Source organism: Syngnathus floridae, chromosome 10 (genome assembly GCF_059516105.1).
Source record: "Syngnathus floridae isolate MCC-2025c chromosome 10, RoL_Sflo_1.0, whole genome shotgun sequence".
In the NCBI taxonomy this organism is placed as follows: domain Eukaryota; kingdom Metazoa; phylum Chordata; class Actinopteri; order Syngnathiformes; family Syngnathidae; genus Syngnathus; species Syngnathus floridae.
The window spans coordinates 1,656,667-1,672,974 of record NC_142422.1 but is presented as its reverse complement, the minus strand read 5'-3'; the positions used below and the strand labels follow the sequence as shown (position 1 = coordinate 1,672,974).

Sequence of the window (16,308 nt, the reverse complement as noted above, 5' to 3'; positions counted from 1 at the left end):
CGCCTCCATTTTTATTCCTTTTCAAGACACTCCCTCAAGAAGTTCATTTAAGCTCACCAGCACGTCAGGTTGTGCGCTTCCCAAAATCAAACACACACTTGCACACACTCTCCTGAGCCATCACAACAAAGTGAGAGAGAGTGCGGCGCGCACGCCGGCACATCCCTGCAGACATTCCAGTGGTTTGCGGTATGATTGATGGAGTCGGCACTACTGGTCCCACTGGGATGTTCCCACTTAATTGCTGTCTGTCCACACACACACACACACACACACACCGAGCATACTGGTCTTTCAAGTGAGCATCGCGTCATGACTGTCTGCCGTGAGGGATGCACGCTCGTGTTCATTCAAAGGCACTTATCAAATATTTTCAAAGTAAATATACTGAGTCTTCTTCACACAACTTTATCCCGAAGAAGCGAGAGTGAAGTACTTTCCCAAACTATGCCCGTCGTGTGTGTGGTTAAATGACAAAGCGGCGGCAGCGTTACGGGGTTGTAAAAATACACAAAATGCCGGAATGTGCAGTCGGCGGAGCCATTTGACAAAGAACCGCACAGGCGGCGTAATTATAGCTAGCCTATCTAGACCGGCTCATTGGAAGCGAATCCGTCTGCACCGCTTCCACTGCGACGTGAAAGTCGTCGAGAAACACGGCCGAGGCCATTTTGGTTTTGGGAATGCGGACTTTGTAAATAAGCATTTCCTGGCTAGTTATTTTGGATGGATAACTGCTGATGTTATTTTATGTGCAGTCAAGCCATCTGTCCGTTGATGCTAGCATGCTATGAATGCTAGCAACGCGAAAAGTTTCAAATAGCTCGGAAATACAAAAGATCGTGTTTGTTATTGACTCTGCTATTATTCTTAGATTAGTTTGTGTGTGTGTCTGTGCAGATGCGCTGAAGCGCACACACATTAGCCTGACACTATCAGTGTAACTTCCTGTGGGCGTGGCCTAAAGTTTTGTCTGCATTAAACCAACTTCCTGCACTAATGGCAAGCACAGCACAGTCTGTGTGTGCGTGTGTGGGTGACTGGGGGAAAAAAAAGATTGTGTGCATTTTTGCACGTGTGCGGCGTGTGCGGTTGTGTTGTGAACGTAAGCGCATGCAAATGAGGGCGGGCAAGTGTGTATTTGCACATTCTTGCGCTGACCGGCTCGCCGTGCGCGACCGCCACAACGTGACCCATCTCTGAAACGCACACGCACACACAATTGTGTTTTTCAAGCGTGTAATGGCGCCCCGGAGATAGCGTTGCTTCCCAAAACACGGAGGCAAACGGACAATTTGACGGGCTGCAAGTCGTTAGCTTGCTGGATGCAAAGTAGCCACGCTAGGAGAACTAGCGTTAGCATGAGCACAGATGGCCGCTTGATGGCGGGGGGCCTTCTGGCAGGCCGCTGCTAACCACGCGGCAGTGGCAGCGGCGTCTGCGGTGGTCGCGTGGGTGTTTGCGGACGGAAGCGGCGATGCGCCTCAGCCGGGGCGAGCGCGTCTGTCTGGAACTGATCGGGTCTCATTAGTCGCTGGAAATAATTAAAGCTGCCGTCCAGCCGCAACCTGTGGCCCTGTTTACTTTGGCATCGTTGTGTTGTGTGTGTGTGTGTGTTGTCAGCTCAATGTGAAGTGTGTGTGCACGGATCAGATCATTAATGTGCACGTGTGTTTACCTACGACCATTTGCGGAATAAATGCAGAGTATCCTGTCCAGGACTACGAGTTCATTAGATGAGTGTTTCAGGTGTGTATTCTCAAAATGTGTGTGTGTGACTGTTTGATTTCCACGGTCCAATATTTGCCATGGAGCAGAGCCTGGTCCCTAATGAAGGGAACTAATCTTGTCGTCTGTGATCACACACCCACGCACAAACACACACATTAAGTTACAAACATTCAGTGACACACACACATTAGTATCAATACCAAGTATCGGTCTTATCGGCATTATTTTTCTGTATCTTGCGAAGGCTGCAGATATCAGCCACCGATACTTAAGGTAAAATAAATCTAACATGGAGTTAGTCCTCCTTTGCAGTAGATGGCGCTATGCTGCGGCAATTTGATACATTATCTGCATTATAAAGAAATATTTTGGTTGCAATTCTTTGTCATTGTGTTCAAAGAACTCTTAAATATCAAAAGTACCAGATGTATCAGTACTTGGTATCGGTACGTACTCAACGAGTGATACTCGTACTGTGCTGTTGGAAAAAAAAACGTTTTTACTTCACCTTTGTTTATCCAATTTTTTTTTTTGCTATACTCAACCGGATATATAATAAAATATAATAATAAGCAAACATGACATGGCCCTTACGACAAACACACACATGTCGCTAACACCAGTTAGCTTCAGACGATGTCGCCAACAGCAGTTAGCAACACATTAACACACTTTTTCACACACAGGCGCACTTAATCACTTAAACACACACACAGGATGGGTGCGGGGCAACGTCTTGACGTCTGCGGTCGCGCTTTGTTCTTTGTCTTGAACCAGCGCCAAGGCTGCGAGCAAAACTGACACTGAAGGAAGCGCTCAAATTCACGCTCGGCTCCGTCTATAAAAAGAACTTGCGGCCATCGGGTTAGCTTAGTTCAAACTCTTAAGCGGCCTCACCGCATTTTCCATTTTAAATGGATATCGAGGAGATGAAATAAATGCCCGAGTGGCTTTACGTAAAGCCACGTTGGCTAAAAAGACCTTCCGGAATAATCCGTCGCTACACAGGAGCGTTCGCCGTCATACCGCGTATGTTTCCCGTCATATGATTTGACATGTTTGATAACACCACGAAAGTATGAAACACGTCCGAGTTCACGTGCGGAGTGAGGACAGAACATGTCTGCCGCATGTTATGTTACATAATACGCCATGTAACAGGATCCATAAACAACCGCGCGGCCTGTGGTCCCCCTTTTTTGTTTGTCTTTCAAAGGCGAACCCGCAAAACATTGTTTTTATGATCGTGTTGATTTTACGCGGCGAGCGCTCTTCATTTTTCAAGCGTATAAAAATATATGTTAGCTCGGTATATGTCTTTAAAGTCACAGTGAATCATGATTGTTTACATAGCGGGGGAAAATGCACATTTGTCAGGCCGGGCACACATGCATGAAGATCGTGTGTGTGTGGAGGAACACTAAGTTTTTATAGTTAGTGACAGCTGACGAATAACCCCCAACTTGAACTTTGAACTCGGGCTCTGCCTTGTGTCCCCCCCAGCTAATTGACACGTCTCCTTTGATAAACTTTACACGGCGGCCGGCCGTCGAGCGCTTTTATGAATGCATCCGTTCACAAAATGAATGGAGCAGATATTTGGGCGAAAAAGTCAATTTGTTGCACGTTTTTTGTCGTTTTAAGGATCAAACGGGAGTGACGAAATTATAAGTAATAACGTAAATGTGTGGCTGGGTGGGTGCGCCGTGGAGAAAGAAAGAAGAAGGAAGAAAAAAAAAAGCACAAGCTGTCTGAGGGACTTGTGGAGATAAGTTTTGGGGGTTTGAGAAATGTCCACACAAAGGGGGCTTTATTCCAAAGGCTGCTTGGAGAGCTTACTTATATCCAACACGTGTATAAATATATTCGTATAGCAAACCACAATTACATAAGAAAGTTTATTGGGAGTTCTGAAAAAAAAATTGTGACTTGGAGTGATTCTAAAAAAAAAAAAAAAAAAGGCTAAGGAAGGGTGAATATATATATTCAATCAAAAATAGATAAAAAATGAATAAATGAGATAAATAAAATAAAAAAAACTGCCAAAGTAATCTAATGAGCGGTAATTTAGCGTAACCGCTAAATATTAGCTTAGCGGCAAAACTTTGTGATGTAAAAAGCAGCAGCAGAGTAAAGTTAAACTTCCTCCACTCTGGAAGTTTGGCTTCCTCCGCCAGGCATCCCAGAGGAAGACCATTCATTCCTGACGGCCGTTCCCCGAGGAGTGACAACCTGAACGCGAGTCTTTCACACGTGTTACGTGTTGTACGCTACGTGAGCAAAGCGTGACGGCCCTCGCCGAAAGGATGTATGCTTTGTCCGTGGTGCTCATCAAAATAATAACGCTCGCCGTTTCGTTTCTTTCCCATGACCTAGCGGTTCCATATTTTTCGATGTTTTCCAATGATTGGCTGCCGACCAACACGCATTAAAAACCACGCTACACTTTGTGTCGAATGTGATTGGATTACGGTGTTTATCCGGCATCAAAGTCAGATTATGAAGCCGCGCTAGCAAAGGTTGCTGAAGGTCAGCGACGGGAGCTAGCGGCTGTCGCGGGGGCTTACGAGCACATTCAACTTTCCACTGGTGACAATGATAAGAAATATGTGGAACATGTTTACATAATAGCCGGCAGCATTTGATGTGAGCCCAAAATAGCCAATCAGATAATGCGGCGGCAGCGACATTAGCGACGACGCTATGCTCGCGTTAAAGCCCGGCGGCGGGCGCGCGTTGGCGGAGCTTTGCTTCACGTGGTGTGGCTATTTGTTAAAGTTTTACTTTTAAGTCGGACGTGCCATTGATTAGCTTCAATTCATTTTTTGTTTACTGAGATAAGGTCATGTCCTCAATGGTAGCGTTTAACAACCGGGCTACTATTACACACGCTCGTATTTAAACACACACACACGGGGCTGTTTTGGACTAATCCTGCTTTCAATCTTCTTTTATATGCAAGCATTCGGGCTAACGACATCACCGAGGGAATTTAAAAAAAAAACTTGCGGGATAATGTGAAACAAGGACGCTAAGCCGTAAACAACAATCTATTGGAGCCATTTTTGTATTATGTTGCCGAGTACATAAGAAAATGAACACTATAATTGTTCTTTCTGTCATTCTTCACAAAAAATAAATATACGCTTGTGAGAAATGTTTTATTGTGTGTCTACATGTGTTGCTCCACCGCTTAAAAGTTTCGAGGACCACAACGCTGTGGCTATTTGTTAGCCCGTCTTCGGCATTGTTTATTAGCATTAAGCTAGTCGGACTTGGTTATGCGCTAAATGTATTTACTTGCATTGCATCAGAGGGCGAAAAAAAATTACCTTACCGCTCCATTTGTCCACCGAGGAGACGGGACGTCGAGGGCGTTTTGGGTTTGCGGGGTTCAGGACACCCACGAGGAAGGCGAGAGTGAGCGGCATACGTGAGTGCAGTTATTTTGAGAAGGACGCGCTGGACATGTTTGAGTTGGGACGCATGTTCCAGAAAGCCAGCTGTAATTTAGTCAACGCACCAATTTGAAGGCCACGGAACCCCCCCGAAGAGGCAAAAATACTAACTGCTGCGGCGCTCCAACACGCATCTAAGGCTAAAAACATAGAATTTAAAAAGTTCACCCCTCACCAGATTACCAGAGTCCAACCCTCTACTCCACGGCAACATTTACTGCTGACTTGCGGAAAGTGTCCGATTCCTGCTTTCAAATAATTACAAGTTACGAGTTCGTGTCGTGTAAATAAAAGAGTATTCGCACGTACATTCACAGACGCAAACAAATTAGTCTTGGAGGTAGATTCGAACCCTGAACCAGGGAGCTGTGAGGCAGACATGCTAAATATCAGGACAGACGCTATGCCTTTTAGCTATTTATATTATTAAACACACTTGGCAACGTTCCCGTTAAGCGTCGTGACCTTGGTCGAACTCCGCCAACAGTTTTGACGCAGCTAATGGACGAGCGCTACCGTCATGCTAACACTCTCGGCTAATTGCTAATGATGCCCGCTAATGGGTACCATCCTGCGCGCCGAATAAACACTAGCCAGCCTTGGAAGCTAACAGCGGGTGTTTGTGGCTAACGTGAATGCGCGGCTGTGTTTGAGGATGAGGCTGCGTGATCTTAGCAATTAACGGATGCAAAAAATAGGCACGCGGTTAGCAATTGACCGACGCTACAAAGACGCACGCTGTTAGCAATTAGCAAATAAATAAAACAGTGGCTGTATTGTCAGAGTTCAAGTCGAGTTAATGCATGTTCGCCGGCTCATTGTGTGTGTGGAGCGTCTCTAATTCCAGGTGGGCTGAAGAATCAGAGGCATCTTAGAAGTGTGGGTGGGGGTCTCGGATCTGACGTCCTGCCTAGCAGACACCTTTTGATGCCTTTCAAGTCCATCAAAAGTCACTTCCTGTCCTGGAGCCACACATACCGCCGCCGCACATGAAGACAACGCAAGAGCCTCAGGCCGTGTCTGCTTAATATGTTGGAGAGGAGGTGGCGGGGTCGGGCGGGGTCTCGGAAACGAGTCGGTTTGACACAAAGGAACTATTAAGCTATCATTTTTTTGTGTTTTTACATTCCGACAATTGTCAGTGCAGTACCACGACGTGCCACAAAATGTTTGGCAGCACTGAGTGATGTGAATTCACGACCTACCTTTCTTGATTTTCTTGGAAGGTTGTTTCTTCTTAATAAACTTGGTGGCGTTCTGAGGTTCCTCTGTCTCGTCTCCCGCCAGCTCCGCGATGGGCTCCACGCAGCCTAAACAACATACGTTAGCATTAGCATGATTATTCTTTTCAGACGAAACGACACGTGAATAACCACTCAGAGCATCTCTGCTCTCGGCCAATCGAATGACTTGCTCGCAACTAATTGTGCAGAAATGAAAACAGCCAGAAAATTAAAAAACAGAAGCTTGAGAATCATTTTATGATGTCAGATGATTGATCATGGAGGAAGAAAAAGAAGCGGCATTGAATAACATGCATGTGTGTGTGTGTGTGTGTGTGCATGGTGGGTAAATCCCCACTGGAGTCCCGGGATCAATGAGGGATTTAAGGAGCTCCTGAGGTGGATGAATTGGACGCCTTGTCTGCCGTCCATCCCTCCTCCCTGTCTCCTCCTCTTCATCCTCGTCCTCCTCACCCCCTCCCTCCCTCCCTGTCTCGTTCCTGATGTTTCCCCTGCTCCTCACTCCTCCCTGCTTTCTCTCCATCCTTCTCCTCCTCCTCATTGTAACTCCCCGCATCCCTTCATCCTCCTCCGCTTTCCCCTTCCTCCTCTCTTTCTCCTCCTTCCATTCCTGGCTCACTCCTCATTTCCTCTCATCGCTGAGGATCATTCCCAGTTTCACGCTGCTTTCCCTTAACATCCACGGCACACATGTTGCCTTTGTGTGTCCCCTCTGTGTGTGTGTGTGTGTCTGCTATCATGTCGACCTTAAGTTGTCTGAGAATGTTTCCCCGCCCTCTTTGTGTGTGTATGTGTGTGTGTGTGAAGATTAGCCTAAACCCGCTCTAATATTTATCCTGGCCTTTCTAAAGCCACTCTTGTTCAGTTTGGTGAGAGCGCAGCATGTGGCTTCTCACACACACACACGTACACACACACACACACACACACAGTTGTTTGAAATGGGATATGCTTCGCTCTTAATTGGGCAGGTGTTTTTCTAAGGCCAGAGACTTTTGACATTTTTTCCCCCCCCCTTCAACGCTGTCTAACAATTTTGGTGGGAATGTGTGTGTGTGTGTGTCTTATAACAACATCAGGTAAGAAAAGAGAACTCAGTAAAATGTTACAATTAGAAAGAAAAAAAATTTGAGTTCGAAAATGTTTTAAAAACGGTTAAAAAAATCAAGCGTGGGTGGACCGGCTGAAGCTAAAACATCCTTCACGGATTGGGTCGGGAGATTTTTTTTTTTTTGGGCATTTCCGCTGTCCAAAAAGACAGACAATGCGGGTTGCGCTTGATTTCCCATGAAAAATGCGAAAAATAAAAATAAAAGACGAGGTTTGGGCGCGTCGACGACAGCTGGAAGAACACTTCGCTTTGACGGTTTGGATTTGTCGTCCCGACGACACTTTCTTTTTTGCGGAGCGAGCGCGTCGGCCGGCCGGCCGGCTCCCAAAATACTCCCGGCGTGTGTTTTGCTTCTCATCAGCACATTCCTGCTTTATTCCGGGAGGCTGCGGCCTCAACGTGAGGGTGACACGGCTGTGCCGACAGCGCCAATTTGCCTGCGGCCTTCACGCTATTTACAGCGAGTACACAAACACACACATAGGAAGAAGACGCATTCCGAGCGAGCGAACCCACCGAGAACTTCTCGCTAAATTACCGGCAGGGGAAAAATGAATCAATTATGTAATGCCCTCACATGTGGGCAAGGAGAGCTTTGAGATGGGTCTCGTCGCCTGGACATATAATTTCCGTCATCTCCATCTCTCATTGGTTTCCGTTTGTTGTGGTCGCACGGTGACGACTCGTCACCCTTTAAATAGGCCGGCGGACTGATTACAGTGCGCCGCTCCGAAGAATGCTTCGATAAAAGTGTCTGGCGTATAAGCCCCGCCCCCTTACGGAGAGCACGCCCTCATCATCTTATGGACCCGAGAACCTCCCGAGAAACTTCATGCGCTCATCCCTAACCGCGCTATATGTTTTAATGTGTGTATGACGACATGGAGAATATTTGATATTTCCTGGAGGAGGCGGAGGCTCGTGTTAATTATTGATCGCCCGCCGGTTATTTTTAGAACTGGAGGGAGCTCCACTCTTCAATTTGGAAACGCCGCAGACGCACAACAAGGACAGCTGCGCTGAGACCTAACACACACACATGCACGCACGCTCTATATTATCTATATGCACACACACACACACACAAATATATAGTGCAACACACACACACATGCACACAGCAAGCCCATCCTCTCCCCTCTCTTTAAGTCGAAAATAGACACAGGCCTCAAACCACAGCTACCAGCGCAGCACTGCAAAAATAACACACACAGACACACACACACATACGGTACAAGTAGTGCACGTGTGTAACTTTGAGCTTTGGTTTGATTAATAACCAAAAAGCGATTCTGGGAAAAAGAATAATTCGGAAAGCAAACAGAATCGAAGCCAAATCAGATTTTTCTTTAAAGAACGCCAATATGCAAATATTACAGCGTCTCATGTTCATTTTTAGTATTTTTGTTGTCCAATAAAAGCAAGTTAAACGTGTTCATAAAAGTGGCGCGGGGACCTAATAAATGTTTTCAAACAAGAGTGTAAATTTTAAATTAGAGCGCTGTAAAAATGTCTTAACCTCAGCGACTGACGTGATGCTACCACAAGAAGGTTTCATTTATTTAATAAAAAGACATCGCTGGGAAACGCCCGCCCACACCCAAATGATCCTATAAAGTGTCCTTTTGCACAGTAAATCTCAAAATAAAAAATAGAATCGACCCTCAACAAAAGAAATAAACTCAAATATAAATTGAAGCTACTTTCTGTTAGCCTGTGTTTCGATGTTAGCATTAGGCTAACAGACGATTGCTTGAACCTTTTGCTCTTAAATACAAAATGTTTGATTCTTTTTTGTGTTTTTTACGTGTTGGTTTATACAGTCAATTTCATCAAAACCTCTTGAAGCGAGCACACTTGTCTCCTATTTGGAGTCATGTTTTGGAGGAAAAAAAAAGTTGGAAAAAGGTCGACTTAATGATACTGTTGATTTTATGTCGATTTTTTTTATTGCTGTGTGTCCATCTCAGCTTGTGTTGAAGTGAGGAATGTTCTACCACCCAAAAGCTATCATTTACACTCACTTACACACAAACACCCACACCGAGTGGGGCTTTTTTTTTTTTCCACCGTGTGTGTGTATGTGTGTGTGCGAAGAGAGAGGGAGGGGGGGGAACGTTTGCCGTGGGTGTTGTTGCAAACATAAACAAGTGTGTACCTCTACGCCTGGGTGAAAAAAGCAACATCTGAGACGGCAAATAAATCCCAGTTTACAGTGGCTGTTAGTGTGTTTGTGTGTGCGTAACAGTGTTTGTGTTTGTGTGTGTGAGCAAGACCGGAGGCGACGACGAAAGATAAACACGAGTTAATGAACTGACTTGCGGTTCTAATCCGATAATTGAAGCTTCAAATCGAGTCTCGGAGGTTTTTAGACTCACCTGGGGCCGCCAGGTTCTGGACTTGGGCGGGGACTTGGGCGTTGGCTTCGGAGGCCAGCGTGAGGCGCCCCCCTTTGGCCAGGCGTTCACACAGCAGCGTGATGTGCTTCTTGAGGCGGTCCGTGTCTCGGGGCAGGCCCAGCACGGGCCCCCCGGCCTGGGCCAGCGTGGTGGCCTGGTCTTTGGGACTACGGGACAGACACGTCCTCAGGAGGTGGGACACGGCCGCGTCGCAACTCTCCTCCCAGCCCTGAGGGGGAGACACTCAAAATCACGTTTGGCCCAGGAAGATAAACGCGAAACACGTCGGATCAGATTCAAAGTAAAGACGTCTTAAATGTGATCCAGCTGAGCTACATAAAAAAAAAAAGAAATTCCAGAAATGTTTGAAAAAAAAAAAAAAAACACAGCTGCAAAGAGCTTTTTTCGTTCTCTGCTGCCATAAAGTTGATGAAGAGCAGAGGAGGGCCGCACTCAAACAACACACACAATTATGTAAACTTGCTTAAATGCGGACAAGTGTGTGTGTGGGGAGGGGGGCAATTAAATATCAGGCTGGCTAGACAAAATAGAAATATTTGATACTGTAAATAGTTTCAGAAGGATGACATCCAGCTTGGGCTCCTCCAATGATTTTCCCAGACTGGACAGATCAGGACGTCACGTCGTCTGTCTGGAGCGTTTGTCTCAAAGTACGGCGCTGAACATTTTTGCTAGCGGAGAGCCAAGATTTTTTTTTTTTTTTAAATGAGATCCTTGTCTCGCTTGTTCTATTAATCAAGTGACGGCATTCATCCTCCTCCAAAAGAACGCCGATAGCTAAAAAATGGACTTTAAGATCTTCTCCTTCACCACCTCCTTCTTTTGGACTTCCCGCTTGTCATCGTGTGCTCTTCTTGACCCCGCTCTCAACTCGCTCTTCTTTTCTTCTTTTTCTTTCAACTCTAATGTTCTTCTCTCTCAGTCGGCGTGCGTGTGGTTGGTCATTAGAGGCATGATGACCTGTCATTAGGACTCATTAGGGGGCCTATCAGCATGGGGTCCAGAATGGAGGGGGCGGAGCAAACTGGGAGTTTGCTCACCTGTCCCACTGTGTGTGTGTATGTGTGTGTGTACCAGTTGCGGCGTGTCGTGCAGCAGCGGCAGCATGGTGGCCTCCAAGATGTTGGTCTGCTCGGGTGTGAGGCCCTGCCCCAGTGAGAGCAGCAGCACCAGGAGCTGTGTTGAGCTCCTCAGGCGCACAAAGGCCTCTTCCAGCTGACAGGCGTTCTCCTCCGCCGCCTCCGCCAGAGTCATCACCTGCGTGGCCACAAACATTTTGGAAAGTCAGCCTTGAGAGTTCTGGAAAAATTCTTAAATGTGACCCCTTTGTATTTTCCACTTCTGCTGTCCTATTACTTTTGTCCGCATGGTATTTTCCCCGCACAAGCCGCACGTCAACACCCACTGAGGTGAGAAGATCAGATGGAAACATCTCCAAGCAAAACAAGTCCAAGGATAAAGTCCAAGGATCAACATGAAAACACATCCCCGCCCCCTCCTTCCTCTCTTCTGAGGGACTCTGGTGGTCAGAGGCTGACGCAGGAGCCAGACTGTGGACAGCCACTTCCTCACCAGCCAGTCACTAGGATGACAAGGTCGGAGTCTCAAATAGATCCATGAGAAGAGCGGGACGAGCCAACGTTCCGCGTGAGCGCTTCTCTGATCTCTTATCGAAAGGCGCGGCCTTCGTTTGGCTAAACATCCCGACGAGCACTTAAAACGTGTCGCGTCCTTGCCGTGACCTAGAAAAGCGGCAAGCAGAAAAAAAGCCAAGCGAGCACATTTTCAAGGTGCAACTTAAGACCTCGAGCGAGTTGAACTCTGAACCTCAACCAGGGTCCGTTCTGAACTTGGGAGCGATAAGGAGGACAAGCGAGGACAGGCCCGAAGGTTGGGGGAGAAAGCAGATCCTGGACTAATGGAGCACATTGACTTGACAAATGGATTGGTGGGATTTGGGAAGAACACCCACAAAAAACGCAACAGGACACCTGGACCAAGGTGTTTGGACACAAATATGGGGAAAGAAGACAGATGGACGGACTTGACTCATCCCTCCGTCTCTACCCAGTCAAGTTGCTCGCCCCCCCCCTGCAGAAACTCAATTTAAGTGGCCCGATGAAAAAACATTTTTTTTGCTGAAGTCAGCAAATCAGAAAAGCCACGATCTGCAAGATCCTCATGTAACATTCTGACCATTCAAACCGGGTTCAAGCGGACCACCCTCCCGAGTGTGTGTGTGCGTGTGTGTATTGATAAAAAGAGCGAGGGTGCAGTGAAGGGCTCCATTGTTGGCAGGGCAGCGGCTCGCTTCCACGCATACACTGATTGATGCCAGCTGAGTGGACACAAAGACACATTTAGTCTACACACACACACACACACTGACCAGTGAGTTTAGAGGAGGAATTTGTCGTATTTGCACACACAAACAAAAATACACAAATGGGCAACAATGCCTCCCCGCATCTGTTCTGACATAGACACCAGTACAAATGGACACACACAGACGAGTCACATGTATTCGGGTTAATTGAAATTTTGCGTTACAGGAATTCAATTTAAAAAAAAAAAAAAGTTCATCTGCTGTTGTTTCAGATGGCGGCAAAGTTGATGTCATGTGCAACACGTGTGTGCATGCGAGTGGTTTCCTTAATTCCCGAACAAATTAGCATGGCCATTTAACAAAGGCGGGGATTGCAAAAGCCATTTCCTCAAATGTTCTTCTTTCCCTAACACCAGAAGAAGACATTTCCTCGATAATGAGGATGATTAAAAACATGTGCCGAGGGGTCTTGAACTCGTCTACTAACTTGGCGGATAAAAATAGCTACAACATGGACGCCGTGCGATGATGTCACTCACGGGCCGCAACATTAAGTCATCCATTTTTTTTTTTTTAGACCACTCAACACAATAATATACGCTCAATTAAATATGTAAATACCTCACAACTATGTTAATGTGAGGCGGGAAAAGTTCTGGCAGGTGTACCTAAAATTGTGACCGGCAAACAGGTGCGCACACACGCAAAGGTGGAAGACGGCGGGCGGGCGTGTAAACAAGCGTCAGACATGGAGACAGTGCGATGAGGCGATGGCAGGCTCGATAGGTGGCCAGACAGTAACCGCTATTGTGGATGCTCAAAAGCGGCACGCACACAACCAATAGCGATAAGAGTCGTCTGTCTACACGTCTGCTGATAGCATCGCCACGACGAGGGAAGGAGGCAGCGAGACCGCCGCAGATACCGCGGCCGAGAAGCTGGAGAAAAAAAAAAAAAAAAAAAAAAAAAGTCAAGTTGATGAAAGCCTCCTGGCCCAGAGCGAACGGAGGATCGCATGACAGGATCTGGCGACCTGACCGGATCGGGAAGTTATTTCAACTGAGAGCCCCCCCCTCCACCACCACCACCACCACCACCTCAAAAAAAAAAAAAAAAAAAAAACTATAGTGGGGTACAGTCTTCACCCACTCTGTCACCATTCAGCAATTATAATGGGATGTTTTTCTCGGAGTCCCCGGATAACGATTATAATAATCAGTTAATCTGTTGATTCATCTATCGATTAATCGGCTAAATTGTTTCTATTTCCATCCCTTTATTGAAAATACATTTTAAATTGATCTTGCAGAAACATGCTTTTTTGATGACTGGTTTCCCCCGTAATAATTTTGATTATTGTTTTCCAGAGATTTTTATTTTAAGTCCTCAAAGATAATGTATTGAGGCTTACAGATCATATTTATTTAATTTTAATTTCATTTATTTAATTCCAAGCATGTGGACAACTTCAAATTAAAAATGATTTGTTGATCAAAAGCATTTTTTGTTTTTTTAACGGGAGTGGTAAAACTGGATAAATAAATGTCGAGGCTCTATTTACAATATACGACGCACGAGTGACGTGAGTGAACGATCGAGTAGCGACGAAAGCGATCGGCTGACAAGGAGAGTCGGGAGATTGATGGGGGAGGGCGGGGATAATCGAACACACCACCTTTCATCGCGCAGCAAAGCTCTTTGTGCGGCCAGCGTGTGAACACGCGTGGAGAAAAAAACTCGAAAGTGAAGCCACCATGGCAGCCAAAACATTGAAGTCGCCTCCTTTGGCGGCTCATCAATCACAGCCTGACAAAAGGACACTTTGAACACTTTTTTTTTTTGTGGACTTAACCTCGTCTGGCTCCACTTTGAGGAAAAACATTTTGCAGCATCATTCTTGCTCTGGGAAAACTGACCACTCACTTTTCCTTTCCAAATACACACTTGACCTTAATGTAAACACCAGTGAAACGCCATGTTAGCTGTGTTAGCTTAGCATTTGTTGATACTGGACAGCTGGGCAACCTTTGACCCTACAGCACACAACGGCATATATTCTCCACGAATAACAACTGGAGCCAACAAAACTAAAATAGACTGAAGGGAAAAAAAAAAAAAAAAGACGTAAACTCTATATGTTCCATATACAGGGTGATGTAGTGGGTGGTCCCGAGGGCCAAGAGGCCCCCGACCGAGCAGGGGCCTAAATTACAGAGCGTGACCCACCGCAGTGACACCCAACCTGGGATTAACATCCAGCTCGGCTCCCGGTAGCCTCGGGCTGCGTGGGGCTGACCTCCGCAGGTTCCGAGGTGATTGCACGCACACTCAGGCCCACCCAGAGATGAAATAATGAGCGGGTTGAGTGGGAGTGGACTTTTGGGTGGAGAATTTGGCACTAGCGTCCAAAGTGTGTCTTCATGGACATGTGGGGGACACAAAAAAAGCTCTTATCTTTTCCTCCATTCTTTTAACTTTCTTTAAATATTGCCAAAAAAGAAAAAAAAAATTGTGCTTTATATATGCAAGTAAATGTATTTGAACTATTTTATGAATGTTAAAAAGTCACTTCAAAAAAATAAATACATATTAAAACAATTTTTTTAACCAATCATGTATTTTTTTTTTTTTCAGTGCCAACAAATGACATTTTCTATGACATAAAAAGATTTTTTGTAACTGATGGAATATCTAAACACATATTCCATCAAGTTTTACACTATCAAAAGTGTGGAAACATCTGGATGGATGTAATGCAAGACCTGCATAAGAGGTTAAAGCAGGTCAAATGAATTAAATGAAACACACACACCTACACACACGCACACCTCATAAAGTGGTCCGCTACAGCTGCTTGGACGTGTGGACGGGGTCAAAGTTCAAACACATATGCTGACAGCACATACTCGGCCCGTAGTGAACACCCTTAAATCACACGCACATTTACACAACTAGTGAGAGTGTTAAGAGAATGTGATGTGACCAAACCCGAGGGCCTGTTTCAGCCAAACAGCTGTCCGTCTGTCTGTCTGTCTGTCTGTCTTCCACACACATTAACACGACATAGAGGTTGACATCAGGAGGTGGAGACAAAAAAGATGGAGACCAGCGAGTAGAGACGGGGACACAAGCCAGTTGAACTTATGTATTATATTTCCTACGAGAGATTTTGACTACATCCTGTCCGCCAGGAGGAATATTCTGTTTTCTTTTCTCTTCCTATGCGCTTTACGCTGCCAGTGCGTGTGTGTGTGTGTGTGCGAGTGTGTGTTTAGTCTGAAGCCATATTTAGTCTCTCTGGTTCTAAAAGGAGGCCTATAATCACACAGAACCTCTCTCTCTACTCATTACACACGCACATGCACGCACACACACATGCACACACACACAAGCCTGTCATTAAAAGTTCACACTAACCTCCCAGGCTGTACGCCTATCAAGTGTGTGTGTGTACGTGGACAAATTTGCAGGAGATAAAATCAAAGCTAATAATGCTAACGGGATGCTAAAGGGTCATTCAATCAGTCTGCACAAATAATTACAAAAAGGAAAATCAAAGCGAATAATGCTAACAGGATGCTAACCTTGCTAAATCAAAATTGCAAGAGGCCAAATCAAAGCTAATATGCTAATGGGTATGCTAACCATCGCAATCAAATAATGAACATGGACAGCCAATCGGAGTCACACGCAAACACACACACACGTGGAGACCGCATTTGTGTGTGTGTTTGTGCACGTGTGCGAGCGTGCGTGTGTGTTTGCTTTGCACTGAATGGTCTCATTGAAGAGCGTGAGTGCCATGAGAGCGCCCGAGAGGGGGGGAAAAAAAACTCTGGGAATTTACTGCTACAAGATAAATATCCTCATCTCGGCGTCGCCGGGCTGCCGCACACACGCGCGCGGCCGTAAAGTCAGCGTGTAATCTTACAAATCAGCCATTGTTTGTCACGCCGAAGTGAAGCGGGCACGACATGTTGACTTTGGGCAGAGCGACGCGTGCACACGTTTCAAAAAA

At 46.0% G+C, this 16,308-nt stretch overlaps 1 protein-coding gene across 4 annotated transcripts in view; it reads right to left on the bottom strand.

Moving 5' to 3' along the window:
- The window catches only part of bbs9 (Bardet-Biedl syndrome 9), a 45,783-nt gene that overhangs the window by 7,829 nt on the left and 21,646 nt on the right, over nucleotides 1-16,308 (bottom strand). For all 4 annotated transcript variants that reach the window (XR_015860884.1, XM_088387312.1, XM_088387313.1 and 1 more), the window contains 3 exons: nucleotides 11,039-11,221; nucleotides 9,923-10,172; nucleotides 6,395-6,499 (listed from right to left, as the gene is read on the bottom strand). Coding sequence is in view for 3 of the 4 variants with exons in the window: in XM_088387312.1 (XP_088243438.1) it covers nucleotides 6,395-6,499; nucleotides 9,923-10,172; nucleotides 11,039-11,221 (538 nt within the window). In the remaining variant the exon portion in view is untranslated. The remainder of the gene's footprint in view (nucleotides 1-6,394; nucleotides 6,500-9,922; nucleotides 10,173-11,038; nucleotides 11,222-16,308) is intronic.